General features: G+C 42.5%; 1 protein-coding gene across 1 annotated transcript in view; it reads right to left on the minus strand.

Moving 5' to 3' along the window:
- Window positions 1-11006, minus strand: part of LRP12 (LDL receptor related protein 12) — a 48170-nt gene extending 37164 nt beyond the window's left edge. The window contains exon 1 of the mRNA XM_074145299.1: window positions 10928-11006. Coding sequence (XP_074001400.1) covers window positions 10928-11006 — 79 coding nt within the window. The remainder of the gene's footprint in view (window positions 1-10927) is intronic.
- Window positions 11007-17737: the final 6731 nt, after the last annotated feature.

Below are 17737 nucleotides of genomic sequence, written 5' to 3' on the forward strand. Positions count from 1 at the left end.
ACTTCTGCTGACACAGAATTATGAATGAAGTCAATGACAGACTTCACTGAGGTAGGACTAAGGCAACAGTCAACAAAACTAATAGGAGACAACCTTAAGCACAGAAAAAGTTAGTTTCAGCTAGGAAACAAAGTTACACACTAATGACAGAGCCTGCCCTACGCAAACATGCAAATACTAGCTCTTGAGAACTTTAACTGAAGAACACAGTACTTGGTAATATTTTTTTTTTTAATAATCATGACCATGTTACAACAGGGGATGCTTCACTTTATACTGCTACAGAAAGGTTCTAAGGCTCAAATAGCTATGGGTTTCCTTTTTAAGGAATGTAGGTTGAAGAGGAAAATGGGTAAATTAGGCTTCAATGCACTAATTCAGCTGTAAAATTAAGGGTAAAAAATAACATATACAGGCAGATATTCCACTTTATTAAAAGCCAACCTGCTAACAAAATTCAGCACTTGCTCCTACACCCTTTTTAAAGGGAGGCACTGAATTCTAAAATAGCAAAAAATGTGACATAGCATGGTGACAAGTACAAGATCAATGTCAGACATGATGCCTACATGTTCAAATTTCTATTTATCTGCTTTTATGTAATGAAGTATATCACTCATTTAACTACACATCCTTCCTTTTTAATAGCAGATTTCCATATATAGGGAAAAAGTAGACCCAGAACCATAGAACCCCATAAACTGCAAAACACATACTCTGATTACATTTCTAAATACATTAAAAAATCTTCAGACACTTCAAAAATACACCAAAGTACACAGTATTTCAGTATCGGCACAGAAGTAGCTTAATGTCATAAACCTTACATTCATAGCAATAATTTATAAACTATGTTCAACAACTCACAAGTTTAAAGCTAGTTCAGACCTCCATCCCATCAGAGTAACTCATCTCCCTTAAAAAAATCTGTTCAGTGTGATCATTTTGCTTGAATAACACACCCACACCTGAGAAACTGTGCACAGTTATTTCAAATTTGGTGCTTTGAGTACTTTATTGTCTCCCAAATGTGCAGTATGGTAAGCAAGCGGCATCTCAGATTAAAAATTTAAATTCGGCTTTATTGTGGTCATCAATAATTTCTGAAAGCTATTGCATTTTATACTCAATTCCTTCATGTTCAACGCTCTAAAAGGTTATATCCAGAGTCCAGATCCACCTCCTGTGTAAAGCCACAAACTAGGGACAGTTCCAGAAAACTGGTGAAAGAGGTTCAAATGTAGACTTACTCACTTGATTCCCACACACATCTTCCTGGCTTCCATGCTTTTAATTAACATTTTAAGACAGATGTACAGCTGAACATTTTATGATATTCCTTCCAAAACCTCACTATCAAGCACTACTAGAACTTTCTGTTAGTTAGGAGTGCAGAGGGGGTTCTCTCAACTCCCCAGCCATGACCTTTTCACTCTGTGCAGCCAAGCAAGGAAATCATCCCTAGTAGATGTCATTGCATAGGACAGTTTGCAGCACTGCTGTTGCTCTAATCTACACATTTAGAACAGAGGATCTCTTATTCCTGGAAAACTCCTCAAGGACCCCAAAGGCACCACACACAAGCTGTGTTGTTCCAACAGACAGTGGGGGAAAGCAGACTGTGTTCCTCACTGAGGCAAGAGGATAAAGGCATAGTCCTTCTCCCAAGCCTTATTCATCCCCAGTGTAAAGGCAAAAGGGCTGTAAGAACAGTACTGTCCCAGGTTGCCACAATGGATGAAAAAAAACAGGGGACCTAAGAAGAGACCAGTAACATTATCACTGGATTGCCTTTTACATGAGAACTGTGATACCACTGAAGCTTTGTTCCAGTGTGCACAGATGACAGACACAAAAATCAGGGACTGGAGGGAGACAAGCTAGGCAACATCTAGGCAACAGGCACTGGAAACAGCGTTAGCTGGATCAGCAGCAACAGGGCGGTCAGTAGTAACTGGACTCTGGAAACATACAGCTCCCAGGGACATCCAGCAGTAAAGCTGCTAAAGGGCGCACAATTGCCAAATGCCAGTATCAGCCAGAAAGAGGAACACACAGCAGAGCCACAAAAAAGGATGTTTCAAAACATTGACGAAAGCCATACGTCAAGTTACAAAATGTTCAAAAAACCTCTATTAGTTCATCTGCTTATTTGCTAAAGCACAGGTAAAACACAAGAACCTAATGTTTCTGTAACATCCCCCTGCCTGAGAGCGAGACCTCATGCGATTTCTGAGCTCCTCCTGCACTCAAACCCCTTTTCTTGCTTGCTGATAACTCGTAAGAGTAACCTCATAGACTGAGATTAGATGCTCACTCAGCCACCACGACAGAATCACAGAATGATATGGGGTTAAAAGGGACCTCTGGAGATCATCTAGTCGAACTGCCCTGCCAAAGCCGGTCTACCTAGATCAGGTTGCACAAGAAACACCCCTTAAAATAAAAGGGGGCTGGTTCCCTTCCTCCCTTCCACTTGCACAGCCTCAAACAGTAGCTGCTCTCCCAGACGGCTTGCCTTCCTCTTCCACACTGAAGAACAGTTCCGCCACCTTTAGCCGTGAACCTGTCTTCCCAAGACATCCCAATCTTTCCCTCCCTTGCCATCCCAGCTCTCCAGTCTTCATGGATATCTCTAACCACAGACACTAGCTGAGCTTTAGCCATGGAACTAGCTGCTCTTTCAGTACCTTTAGATAGGAAACAAACAATCAAGGTGCTCTGATGAGGGAAGCTACTTCTGCTAATTACACGACTACTTAAATCCATCCCAGTCAGTACCTCCAGCTGCAGGTCTCTCTGATCAAGAGATATGTGACTGATGATTTTATCATTCACCTTCCTGACTCACCAACAGGCATCTCTTTCAGAATATTTAAACTGATGTTTACATCATGGAAAGGAGAAATGTTCTGTCTCCATACTTTCAAAAAATTATCAACTGTGGAAAAAATGAAGTATGTACTCTCTCAAGTCCAGTTACAAGTATTTCCATACGGTTTAGAAACACATTTTGAATTAAATCCCTGTGCACTGTCTCTGAGCACTTCCTTAGAAGAGAGCAAATGGAAAAACGTAATTGCTTAGTAGTATGAAGAGCAGACTGGAGTAAACACAACAATATTATGAATAAAACAGCATGCTAATTAGGACCCTAGAATCATTCTATCTTTGAAAATTACTCTGTTGAGCTCTATGTGCAGGAAAAAAAGGAGAGGAAGGTTAAAGCCTCCTCTTAAAATCATACGATAAGAGGAACACTTACATATATGAATTTGTTTACTGTATGTGACCTATTAATTATCTGTCTTGGTTCCGGTTAGTACAATATCCCTAACTGAAGCTCTTACTTTCTTTCACTTGAGATACTCAAAATACAATTTCATAGAAGGAAAGCACCCTATCAGCATATACTAATTCACTGGATTCTAATACACTTTGAAAAATGTAGAAAAAAAAAAAGGTGCTAACCAAAGTCTTATGAAAATTCATATACAGCTAAAATCTAGAAGCCAGAGCAGATGAATGGAAGCAGATGCCATCCCTCTCCAAGATGCATCAACAAGACTTCCATTTTCTGTTCTGAACTGCTCACCTTCAGTGACTAAAAAGTTCTTTCTAAAGGAGCAGTTCCTTAAACGAGTAAGATCATTGGATTTTTAAGCGACATCGTCTAGAACAAACTTATTACCAGTAACACTGTATAAATTAGAGGAAAAACAGAATCCCTTTTTTTTTTTCCCCATCAAAGAACTATTCTCACAATCTGTACTTTGAGGGACCTATCTACGTCCGCCCATAGGTTCAGACAAAGCCAGAGTCACAAAACCAAGTTACAGGAACCTCTGTCACAGTCATTTTTTTTCCTACCTTTTAAACACAAGCTGCTTCATTATAGGCTTCTACCCCATGCCAAAGTATGCTCACACTGCTTGTGAGGATCACTCTACTGTTTTCTGGCTGCAGCTGACTTTAAAATTTAGTCTGCTCTGATCTACCCAGTCAGTCCCAGGGGTCAGTCAGTCCACTTAGCAGAGGAAACATCTCAGAGGTTAAGGTAAGGGTAGTCATGAATTTTAGGCACGATGGGTGAAAACATGTAGTTCACATCCTAACACATAGGTCAAGTGTACTTTCCACTTACAGAGAAACACAACTAGTTCACTTTCACTGCTTTGCGGAAAGCCTATAGTTCACTAAGAGCGAGCAAGTTCAGCTCTCTTGCACATAAAAAAATTCCACAACTGATTAAATGTATCTGGGAAAGCACTGATGAATCAAAAGATGCTTAAATGAAGAGAGAGATCACTTTATGACAATTCAAGCTACTAAACCAAATGTTGTTGTGTGAATTCCTCACCCCCTCCAAAAAAAATATGGTCTACTTGCAAACTTGCTTAAATTTTTGGGGACTCTTACTCTTGCCTGCTAATTTACTTCCAGGAACCAGTAAGTCAGGAGGGGGGGGGGAGGGAAGGGAGAGGGAAGGGAATTCTAAACTTTTTTTTTTTCTTATTAGTTCCAGAAAATTGTTCCTTGCAAGACAGATGAGAAACTTACACAGGAATTCCCTCAAAACATAGAATTCATACTGTCCAGTAGAATAGCAGGGGAAAAAAAAACAACTAGCAGATAGCTACTAAACATGCTGGTTTTGCTAAAAACACATCATCAACATGTTAACAATGTAGCAAAAGTTACAGTATATCCAAATATAAAGCATCTGTTCAGAGAAACAAGTCAGAACTACAATTTTGAATAGTGCTTTCGAAAGTATTTGCACTCACCTGTCAATTATGCTAAATTTAGTACTTTAAGCCTAGATACTCACAAGAATCAATACTATATATTTCAATGCAACTGTAAACCTTCATGTAATAAAGCATTAGTAAAGTAACAACTGCAACAAAAAATCAAGTGTAGAAAACAAAACAAAACAAAAAATTAAGTCAGAACAACACAATTCTTCAGGGTGTGTTACCATATCATAGATGGAATCATAGAAGAGTTTGTGTTGGAAGGGACGTTTAAAGCTTATCTAGTCCAACCTCCCTGGCAATGAGCAAGGACATCTTCCACTAAATCCGGTTGCTCAGAGCCCCATCCAACCTGACCTTGAATGTTTCCAGGGATGGTGCATCTACCACCTCTCTCTGGGAAACCTGTGCCAGTGTTTCACCACCCTCATTGTAAAAAATTTCTTCCTTCTATGTAGTCTAAATCTTCCCTCTCTTAGTTTAAAGCCATTACCCCTTGTCCTATCACAACAGGCCCTACTAAAAAGTTTTTCCCCCGTCTTTTCTGTAGGCCCCCCTTCCGTACTGAAACGCTGCAATAAGGTCTCCCCGGAGCTTTTTCTTCTCCAACTCTCTCAGCCTGTTCTCATAGGAGAGGTGCTCTAGCCCTCTGATCATTTTTGTGGCCCTCCTCTGGACCCCCTCCAACAGGCCCATGTGTTTCCTGTGCTAAGGGCTCCAGAGCTGGATGCAATACTCCAAGTGGGGTCTCACCAGAGGACAGCAGGGGGGCCAAATCACCTCCTTCAACCTGCTGGCCATGCTTCTTTTGATGCAGCCCGGGATACAGTTGGCTTTCTGGGCTCCAAGCGCACATTGCCAGGTCATGTCCAGCTTTTCATCCATCAGTACCCCCAGCATTTATTTCTACTGAGGGGTAAACACAGGAACTCGGATCTAGAACCAAGTTCCATAGTATCAAAGGCAGTGGTACCCAGTGTTTTCTTACAACCAGGTAAACTAAATAGGCTGAATCTTGCTGACCAACTGACACCTCAGTAATAATTGGTCATGCAAAATGTTACAGCTAGTAATTCTGAAGTGAAAAAAATCCCAGGCTGTTGACAAATCACACTCTTTCAATTAATGCCTACCTAGGTATCTCAGCTGTTCCAGTATTTAGCATCATTAAATATCCGGGATGATATAAATGGAACATTAAAACTGGAAAATGCAGAGATATCTAGGAAAGCAAAACCACACTATTTACACAGTACAAACAGTACTCATGAATTTAAAAAAAAAAAAAACTGTAAGGAAATTAGCAAATTATACTTAATAAGTGTGAAAATAATGTCTACAGCTTGGGAAACTGAGGCGTATGGTAAAAGATAATTGATGCGTGGAGGAATGTACCTAACATACCAAAGATACTAGGAGTAAAAATTTGAGATCTGTTAACGAACCACAAGACCGATCACAATTGCAAGTTTTAGCCAGGACAAATATAAAACAATACATTAGGGCTTAGTTGAAAATAATACCCACACAGTTTACATCTATTTGACACTAAAATAGAAATGACTAAAGCAAAGGAGTCAAACAGATTCACCTGTAGGGCCCTTCCAACACTAACCCAGCAGAGCTCTTCCTCTCCTAGCAATGACAGAAACAGTTGAAAAAGCCATGCTAATTATATGCTTTGCTCTGATGACAGGAATGGAGTCAGGTGGCTTCTGCCCTGATTCCGGTTACAAGTACCTCTCTGCTCTTCCTCTAGCTGACAATGTTGTCATTTAGTGCATAATAACAATCACACCAACTACCTTAGATTAAATTTTCAACTCTTTTTGCTACAAGGTTGTCTAGGATGTGATTTTTTTCTTCTTGCCTCAAGTGAACACTGCATTAAATATTGTCCATGTGACCTCATAGATACTTTGACTACAGACCTAACTGTGGCTCTGACCAGCCAGTGGATTATATATGTACTTGCACAACTTGACATAAGATCAACTTCTTAGACAAAATAAATTTCTATGGCATTAAAATTAGGACATTTTCACTTCAAGGACTACAAAACCATTCTAATAAATTAAATGCAGCACTTTTGCCAATAATATGATTTACAGTTTAGCAAAATATAACCATTCAGTATATAACAAAAGTATCGCTAAAGAGTGACATTCAAGAGTCTAAGGTACAATAATTTATTAAGCCAAGACATTCCTTTAGGACAGTCTGTTCTGGCTTTATAGTTCAACTTCTTCAGAAAATTAAATAAACCGACTGGCTGGCAGACTATTTGCTTACATGATTCAGGCTATTCTTTCAAACAAGGTGAATGAACCTGAAGAACTATTTATTCTTCCTCATACTATCATTAGCAAACTGACACGTAAGTAAAATTTGGGTCCTGACCAGTGAACTTTTATGACAATTCTACCCGCCTTATCTTAAAGCCAAATGAACAATGAATTATATATACGTCTCATTGTAAACTCAAGCAACATTTGTACCACAGAAACCTGGAATGGTTCTAACCCAAAACTAAGTGCTTATGTAAGTGCAATATGTCTTTCTTTAATGGGCTAGAATAATGTCAATAGCATTGCAGTCTCAGTAGTAACATACAACATTGATTCAACTACAATTTTTGGCAATAATAATTTTCTGATCTCCGCTCATCGGTCCTTCAAAAAGTACTCACTAAAGCCAAACCTATCCTGGAGATAAGGAGAATTAAGACGGATCTCTACCTGTCCCCACTTCTACCTTCAAACTGGTTTAGTCTCACTGTCCTACTACTGTAAATATTTTTCTTTTATACTCATTACATCTGGTGAAGCCAGAAACAGGGAAATTTGCCTAATGTACTACTGCATTGACTACTACCAACTGTAAAGAACACTATAAAAGTTCCCTGTAGTCTTCTGTTTGGTGGGACAGAAATTCAAATCGATACATTGGGGTGACAAGTATAGTTAAGACTATAAAAAATTCAACTTTCCAGAAATCTGAAGAAGCCAAGCACCCATGCTTCTGGACTCCATTCCAAAGGAAGGCATGTCCTAACTTTTGCACTGCACCACTTCAGAGACTTTTCATAACTCAACCTCTGCTCTGGAACACCAATCCCTCCCAAACTGGTCCTAAAAATGCTGCATCACAGTACCAGTATGATATGAACCATCATCCTGCCAAGGGTTAAATAAAAATAAAACAAAATGGTAACATTAGAAATTCAGTTCTCTAACCTAAGCCTGTGTTTTAACAGGAAAACAAGTAAGATTCATTTGATATCCAGTTGATAAATCATCAAACTTTGATTTGAAAAATACTGCCCGCAAGAACAGGACCAATTTCTCAAATGACATTTTCCCCCAAAAGAAACTACCTTGAACCACATACAGTTGTTTTGAACTCAGGCAACAGTTCGGGCCTTTGAGATATGTAGAAATGTCTTCATATTGTCCCAGTAACAGCCATGCCAGCATTATATAGAGACACACACAAACAATTATTCCTTGGATATAAAACTCTCAAGCCAACAGGAAGGCCAGACATATTAAAAACAAATACCATTGCCCAACACCCCACCAACTTATAATTCTCGTTAGCCTGTGCTATTCCAATATTTCACTCATCAGTATTCCTCCTTCTCAAATTTTTATAATTATAGTCATCATCAGAAGGAAGGTTTGAAAAATCCACTAACTACAGGGAAACAGAGAAACATTCTCTGGAGAGCTCAATGCCCACGTATCAACCTTGGTGAATTTAGTACTTTAATTAGTGGAAAATTCTAGATATTACAGCTGTGCAACTGCATAAGGGGAGACAACCAAAGTGATGCACTACTGCTTTTCCAAGCATGCATTTATCTTGAGTACTGACTACTGTATTTGAAGCCTTAACACGCAGTAACATAATGATACCTACAAGGTTCTGCTCAGGATCAACATCACTGTCCAGAGCTCTGCTGTCAGCAGTGCTTTTATCAAATTCATGCTGATATTGAATTAGTTTGGTTTGGAAGAGCTAAAAGTAGTTGTACAGGAAGGTAAAATTCTTTAGTAGAGAATAGTTCCCACTCCCACTTCCTTCTCCCAAAAGAAACAAACAGGAGAAACCAAATGAGGCTCGAGATAGGGCTCCACTACACAGCGAACACTTGCTTTCGTTTTAGATGCTCTAGCCTGGGGAGGAGAAAGTTCCTTTCCTTTGAGCAGTGAAACTGGTCAGAACTTCAGACATCTGTAATAAAAACTGTTAAGAGAAACTAATCCCTCATGGGAATAAGGCTGCACACACTGATCGAAATTGGAAGCAGCTTCTCCTTTCCAGCAGTGGCGATAATGGATGGTGATGTGTTTCTCAGAAAGGCAAAATAAACTTATGAAGCCTTTATTCATGGTTGAACTTTGGAAAGCCTCGATTAAAGGCCTATGAAAAATGTTACCTAGCAAGAATTTTATTTGGTTGTTTTCTCTCTCGCTAATGATTGTGCTTGCGGTTTAAATTTTTATAGTGGTTAGGCTGACAGTACTGCCTAAGTTACAGCACCACAGTCCGAATCTATCTACTGAAGTCAGGCTGATAAAGTACATCACAACAATTATAATTTTTACTTTTTATTTCAATCCTGTCAAGAGTATAATAAACTAATACAGAGTTTGTTAAAAACCTTCGCACAGAACTTAAATTTCTCAAGTACGTTAAGTATGCAAACATAAGGACGGCTTAATATATCCAGACTTGAGATTTGCCAGTTCCTGCTCTACCATAAACCAACTCCTTTCCAGTTATGCTTTTCACTTTAGCTTTTGACCTATCAAATTTTTAATATAGATATTAAAACTCTTTTCCTTGACTTGGTGTGCATTTAAAAGACCAGTCAGTACCTTTCTTAGCTCATGCAAGTAGGCTCCCTCAAAAATTAACTTACAGCACTGTAACTGCTCAGTTACAAGTACTGGTGTAACTGTAGTTCTGAAGAACCCTACCTTCCACTCATGTAAATACAAAAGGGCAACGTTCTTACAAATTTATGTGGCACATGTACACTTAAGAGCTTGCACTGATCTTTGCAGCACTGACAAACCTGAAATATCTTGATGTTCCAGACTCAAGCTTGTTTTCCCAGCCAGTAAAAGAGATTCCAATTTCACAGGCTCAATCACACATTTAAAGCAAGGCATCTACTTCAGTAGCTGCTAAGCCAGGGCCCCTGTTGCTGTCCTGCTCCCTGCAGGGCACATGCCCAGCGCCGTGCCAGAGGCTGCTTCTCGCCTCGGGGGCCCACGGACACAACCTGCGCTCCAGTTCGCAAAACAAACACAACTCCGTCAGAAAACATGTGACAACTCTCTTTGTCAAGTATCTGCGTTTTGATCTATTGTGTACTACCGGGCCACTTACGTGCTGTAAGAGCCGACATAAGCACATTCCCCAGCACATTTACACAGGTATTTTCCATGAGCAGTTCTGTTCAAAGATGGGTTTATAACCATAAATGAAATGCCACCTGGGTACGAACTGAAAGCAGGCTGAGCAGAAGCAAAGGTCCCTGGAAGGGCTTCAAGGCCTGTGCTGATGTGTCACCAACCCGTCGCACGGCGCCAGCCCCCACCGTGTGTGTCCCCCGGTCCCTGCACCCCATCGGCCCTCCCAGGGGTTCCTCCCGGCCCCGACAGCCCGGCCGGACGCGGGACGTCTCCCAAGCATCCCCGTGATCCACAGACAGCGATTATTCGTGACTCAGAGGATTTGGGGCTGGTTTGTTTGCGCGGCCCCACGCCAACTCCGGAGTTCCCGGCAACGCACATCTGCCGGAGCGAGAGCCGAGGGCTGCTGGGCCGAATCCCAGCCGCAGTTTTAAGGACTTCCCTGAGGAGATTTCCGCCCACCCCCACAGATAGGAAAAAAGCTCGCAGCGACTCCAGGCGTAGCCGAGCACGAAGGGGAGGTCGGGGATGGGGGCGGGGGACACCGGCTGGGCTGCCACGGGCGGGGAAGGCGGCGGCGGTCCCGGGAGGCGCCAGGGCCCGGGGCGGGCCGGGGGACCCCGCCGCCGGCGGCCGGCCGGGAGAAAGGCCGCTTTGTTCCCCCTCCGCCGCGGCGGGCGGCCGCCTCCCGGCCCGGGAGAGGGAGACGGAGGGGTGGCGTCACCGCCCCCCCCCGGTACCTACCGCAGCAGGAGACGACGAGGAGCAGGAGCTGCGCTGACCTCCAAGCCGGGGAGCCTTCTGCGCTCCCCCAAGGGGCCATAACACCAGCCCGCAGGGAGGCGACGAGGAGCCGGACCTGCCACCGCCGCGCCCCCGACACGGAGCCGGGAGCCGCCGCCGCCGCAAGAGGGGCCGGCCGGCCGGCCGCACCTCGCCCCCTCGCCCACCGGAGCTGCGGCCTCGGGGAGCGCTAGCGGCCCGCACACCCGCGCCTCATCCGCTCGCCCGCCCGCGGAGCCATGAGCCACCTCCGCCGGCCTCGGCCTCCTTCCCCTCGCGCCGCGCCGCTTCCTCCTCCCCGGCTGGGCTCCGCCGCGGCTGCGCACTGGCGGCCCGAGCGCATGGAGTCGCTGCCGGCAGCGGCGGGCCGGGCGGGCGAGCGGGGCGGAGCAGCAGCCCCCAGACGGCGGGGGAGGGCCCGGGCCGCCACGCTCCGGCGCGGCGCCGCCCCGCCCCCTCCCTCTCCTCCTCCGTCGCCGCCGTCAGGTTTCGTCCCGCCCTTGGCAGCGCTCCGCCCGCCCCGGCCCGGGAACCGCTGCCGTCCCCCCCTCAGCCGAGGCCGCGTCCCCGAGGGCTGGGCCCCGCCGGCCGGCCTGACTCCCCTGGGCCGCGGCGCTGGTCGGCCTCTGAGGAGAAGGGTTGAAACGGGAAGGGAGGGTGAATGTTCCCGTCGCTGCGGCGGCAGAGCGGGCCGGGTTCCCGGCTGAGAAGCGAAACAACCAGCGGGTGTTTGGGTGCCCCGACTCTCCGCCCCGGGGAGAAACTGAAACCGAACCCGGTCTGTAAAGCCCAGAGGAGCAGCGGCAGCTGGCGGCCGCCGTGTGTCTGGCCTCCAAATGTGCGTTTCACCGGTGAGACCGGAGAACTGCCGTGGGAGCAAAAAAGCGTAACTGCTGCAGGAACGTAGCGCCCAACTGACGGACCCCACAGAAGCTCCTCGTGACGCTTCCAGTTCAATGGCGCTCGCCCGTCGTTCCCCCGTGAATGACACCATGTCACCGCTGCGCAGTTGTCTATCGCACTCCATCGTTTGACCGAGTGTCAAAAGCAAGGGGGATTCACAGCACAACTTCTATATTTAGCTTGAATTTTGCAGTGCCTGTTGCAGACGGGGAGAAGTGTTTATTGCCTCTGTTCGACTAGACCAACTGATCTACTTGGAAAAACAAAATATTACCATTCCTGAGAAAAACAAACTTACATTCATAGGGTTTCGTAGCTACACCATGAAAACAGATGGGTTGGATCAGACCCGAGTTCTTGCTCCACGAATGGTGATTGCTATGGGGAGTCCTCTATGCTATTTCCCCTTATTCTTCTCTCTTTTTTTTTTGTGGAATCATAGAATCATTTAGGTTGGAAAAGACCTTTAAGACATTAAGTCCAACTGTAAACCTAACACTGCCAAGTCCACCACTAAAATATATCCTGAAGTGCCACATCTGCATGTCTTTTTAACACCTCCAGGGACAGTGACCCAATCGCTTCCCTGGGCAGCCTGTTCCAATGCTTGACAACCCTTTCAGTGAAGAAATTTTTCCTAATATCCAATCTAAACCTCCCCTGGCACAACTTGAGGCCGTTTCGTTTCATTTGTTGTTCTCTGATTTCTCCCACATTTATTTCCCAGTCCCCACCTATTTGGGAAGGAAGAGAAGTATATTGGGGGGATGTCTTTTTGGGGAGGGAGGAGAAGTTTGTTTAAGGGTGAGCATGTGGATGAAGGTGCAGTATTAATAATAGTCACCAAAGAAGGAAGGTAAACCAGGCAAGCATGAATGCTCTCCAGCTCTCTGAGAAGTTGTGGCTCAGGAACACCCTGTACTAGAGATGGTATCATTGAGTTTTAATAATCCTCAGTGGATTAGTCTTCAGTAAATTTGCCAAGTAAATTTGCCCAGTCACAGTTTGAAAGTATGAGGAATGTGACTGTTTACCTCTCAGAAGCCATGAGTATGCATACAAAATTAACACTTTAAGGGAGAAGAAAACACAACCTTTATTCATAGGTTTAAACAAGTAAGTAAAGCATTCACAGCACCTCAGCCAACAACTTTTTGGTTCCTTTCTACTTGCAAGCGAAACCAACTTCTCCAGTGAAACCTCAGATGTCGTATTTTCCACCTAGTGTATCCCATTCCTCTTTTTGTTTTTAATTACTAATAACGGGGCACTGGATGTTCAGGAAATCTGGTCTTTAGCCACGGAGAGAGACATTACAGCTTTTATGAGCAGACACCACACAGAGCCTATGAACACACAGGGACTTCTAACCCTCCCACAGTAATTACAGCTGTACATGCTGCGTGCAAGTCTGTACTGGAACCTGTTAAACTCTCTGCCATAGGGATAGGTCAACATTAAACAACTCAGCACATGATCCATAGCCTTCGTCCACTCCTCCCAAAGTTATTTTTGTCTGTCTAGTTCAACCCAGTTTCTACCACCCAGTTGCATGCTACTGAGATGTGATATGATTCTCTTTCCATAGATTTTAGTTGCATAATAAAGAAGACAACAGTAATTACCTTTTCAGATTAAACGCTCTTTCAAACAACCCAAATATCTCTCTCGGCAAAACTGCTTTCAGTCACTTGCACAAACAAGTGGTTACCCTTTACCGTGTACCCAGGCTGATCGTCCATGGCAGCAGAAAGCAAAGCATCACCCCCTGGAATCGTGCTTAATTTCAACATTGTTCTCAAAGTTGCAGAGTGAAGGATGATACGAATCCTGCCTCAATACCAAATGAGCTTGGCAAGTAAAAGGCGAGATACTGAGGTAATGATCTAGAGAAAAAAACCTCTGCAGGAGCAGTTTGCCTGCATATGAGATGAGCTGGATCTTGTAAGTCCAGGGAAGAGAATGTGTTACTAGACCAGATAAGACACAGGATGTCAAGCAACATTTTTCCATGCCACACCTTTAGGAAGTTCACCAAATCTATGAACTTTAAAGTATTTGAAAAGACTTCTTTCCTAGCAAAGTTATCTAAGTAAAAAGTCTTACTGCTTTTTTTTTCTGCTCCTTCCATTGGCTTCTGCCGAGAGCTGTCTGTCTTAATCTCTTTGATGTTTGGGGAGAAGAATATAGTGTCTCCTATGCCTGAAAAATACGTAGTAAATCACAGCCATAACTTATATACATGAAATTCTAATCATGACTGCATTTTTTTGTTTGCTTTTTTTTTTTAACTCTTATCTGAGGATGACTAATAAAAGTTTATCAACAGGCATCATTTTAAGCCAGCACAGAAGTTGACACCATCTTTGTTTTTTATTTGAAGGCAGGTGGGTATAAAACATCCTGAAAGTGCAGACATGGTTCACCTTGAACCAAACCAAGATTGTTTTAACAGGCAGTCATTCTTCTGTTTGAACCTAAAGGTTGGCACATGAACCTAATGAAGCAGCCCCAGCAAGAATTATCAGGCACCTACTGATGATATAAGCATATGATTTTTTTTCCCCTGTAGTTTTACTTTCAACACTGTTTTCTTTTTAACGATTGGTTGTTTTACAGTCACTTCAGCTTCACTTCACTTCACATGCTCTTCCTTTTCACTGTCCTCTCTTTTTTAATTCATACTCCTTCTTCATCAGTCTCCCTTTCTTTTGTCCCTTCAGACTATGCTGTTAGCAAATGCCACCCACAGATTTAACAGCAGTTTTGTGACCCACTGTAAAAGTTATCCTGAGTTCATTCCTTTTTCTCTGTTCCTGCTCTGGCTGTCTGTAAAATGGTAGGAGACAATCTTACAGTATGTCTCTCTAATGCCAAGTCCTGGTTGGGACCTCTTGGCACCATTTTAATACACACTAAGAATGGGGACAATTTAAGATGTTGACTATATCTCAGATAAATGAAGTAGTAGTAGTTTTCCTTTACCAATCTCACTACTTTCTGTCCCATAACCTCCCTTCAGGTGAGGTCATAAGAAATGTTGGCATATTCAGTACCAGTGTTTAATTTTTGGTGAGACCTCTGGCACATCTGAATTTTTCTTCACCTGTTTTTTGCAGAAGAACTCCAAGTACTTTATCATAAAAAGGACATCAATGGAATACTAAATATTCTGATTTTTTGATATTAGTTTTCCCAAAACAATTATTCATAAAGTATGAAAAAGTAGGCAGCAGAGAGAAAGTGGATTTCTCTCCCAGACTTGCATTTGTTTTGACATACGCAGCACAGCATATGAAGACTGGGGCAAAAAATATTTGTTCCATCTATTCAGTGATTTATTTACTATTTTTTTAACAAACAGTTGTTTGCACAGCAGTTGTCTAAAGAGTGCTAATAACATAGATTTTTATTCTGCATTACTTTTAGTACTAGACCACAGATACCTCAAATCTAGAGTACCCTACATAACTTCACTGCAAAGTGATGGAAGACACTACAAGATGGTGCCAGAAATGTCTGGATCAAGTCCATTGTGTTAAAAATACATAGCATACATCAGAATCTGCTTGTGTTGTGCTGGTGTATGTATTAGTATTGCTGTTGCGTTCTGGAGGAAATATATCAAATGTGTTAAGTGATCATTTATTTTCCTGGTATTTATTATTAGTATCACCATGCAATCTAGAGGCCAATCAAGAGTAGGGTCCCATTATGCTAAGGACTGTACAAACGTAGGACATGCTGTACGTTGTGCAGTGGAAAACAGTCCAAATATAGCTCAGTTGCAAGGAACTGCAAATGAAGTATATCTGGAGCCAGTGACAGTGCAGTTGCATCCCTGTAGCTTGCACCCAAGCTAATTTTGTAGGGCTTATTAGTTTAAGCATCATGGTCCACTAACTGCTTCTGGGATTCACGTTGGTTTCTTCAAACCACTGCAGTGCACTTGGAGTAAGTCAGTGCTATTTTTCCATGTTTTATCACCTGGGGACTGTAGAGTTGTACACAGTTTGTAAGCTCTTTGCCTAGAATCTGAGCAAAGTAACAGGAGAAAGGGATTTGTGTACAAGCATGTTTTAAGAACTGCCTACAAAATTTGTTACCTCAGTTAAAAGTAATCCATGTCCCCAGTGTAATAGTAGTTATTTTTCCTTATTAGTCATCTGAATCTGGACTGTCTCTCTTACATGTATCGGATATTATGCTTTAAATATTATTACAACTATTTTATGTTCAACTGACTGTTCAGATTAAATCATGAGTTGCAGTCACAGGCTCTGTAGTTTCCCTGACAATAATAGCACTTCTGTCATATGCTGCATGAATTGCTATTGACTAATTCTGTAGTTTAAGACATTTCTGGAAATGTTGCCCAAGCTTGTTCATTTATTAAAGTACATTGCTGCTACTGCTGCAAGGACAATCAAACAAAAGGAACTACAATTTGGAATAAGCCATGTGACAAAGCGTGACCTAATTCAGCCTGCAATTACACCGTGTAACATAATGCTTAGGTGAGTACCTACAACATGATAACACCACTGGTGTTAAAACTGCTTTTGTTCTTTCCTTACTGTTAACTAAAGCAGCTTAACTTTTACTGTGGCAATGCGGACCTAGATGGCACGCAAAGAACAACAGGTATGGTGATACCTTCATTCCTCTGCCTGCATCCTTAGTAACAGCCCCAGAAGTGGCTTAAGAACCACTGTATTCACATCATTTTACTACAGGATTTCCAGTGCACTAGAGAAGCATCAGTGGTTATCTAAAGTATAGCATCAGAAGATAGGAGAGAATCTGAGTCCATAGTCACGTCACATCTTAGAAGATCTAGTCCTTCACTCCAGTCATGAGAGTTAAGGCTGCTCTTAGCAGCCATTCTCTTACCTTTGGATTTAGCTTCTCAGGATCTGCTAGCCGATACCCGGGAGAAACTTCTGTCACTACAATCTCTTTTGAAAACCTATGTGCTTTTTACATATGTATGCACATTACTCTACAAAACGTTATAATAAACCCACAAGAAAAACCTGAGTTTAAAGTCTAGTCAAAACAATCAATTTACAGGCAAAGATATTTGTATAAAACTTTCAAATAATTTTGAATAATTATCCAATCACAGAAAGAGCACAACTGTTCAGCTGATTCATGGATAGAATGAAGAACTAAACTATTAATATGATTTTAATTTTAATTTTAGAGCAGACAAACTCAAAGACCAAGGGGAAAAAAAGGCAAAAAACCTGAATATGCCAAAGGAAAGAAAAAGCCAAGACAAAAGACTTCATGATTGCAGAGAAAACCAAAAAAATCTCTTCAGTGCTAACAGAACATTTCATTGCAGTTTTCAAAACCAAAGAGGCTAATTAGCTAGTGTGGAATGAGCAATTTAAAAGCCTACAGGTTTTTTTGTGGAATTTTTCATTTTCTGAATTCAATTCATTTTTTCTTACACACAATTTTTGAAGCAATTATCTTTTCTAGCTCTGTACTGACACTGGTAATATTCTTGATTTTTAATTAGGTTAAATTAGAACTTCCTTCATCTGGCCTGCACATGCACATGTCCCCACTGGTCATTAAGGCAGAAACAGCATCAAATCTGAAGCAGTGAACTGCTTCTAAAGTATAGTCCAAAGTTCAAAGAAGCAGAATGAACTCTAGTTTTATAGCGATAATCATGTTCTGCGTGCTGACAGGGCTGGAAGAAAATGCAACCAACGTGATGTATTTTGCCCAAACAGATTTTTTTTTTTATCTTGTTGCGTGCAGTTAATCTTTAGCCGCAATTCCAGATCATCTATCTGTCATGTGCACCCATAACCTCCAAGTGGAGGACTTTGAGTCAGAGGGCAGGATCTC

This window comes from Numenius arquata, chromosome 3 (assembly GCF_964106895.1).
Source record: "Numenius arquata chromosome 3, bNumArq3.hap1.1, whole genome shotgun sequence".
In the NCBI taxonomy this organism is placed as follows: domain Eukaryota; kingdom Metazoa; phylum Chordata; class Aves; order Charadriiformes; family Scolopacidae; genus Numenius; species Numenius arquata.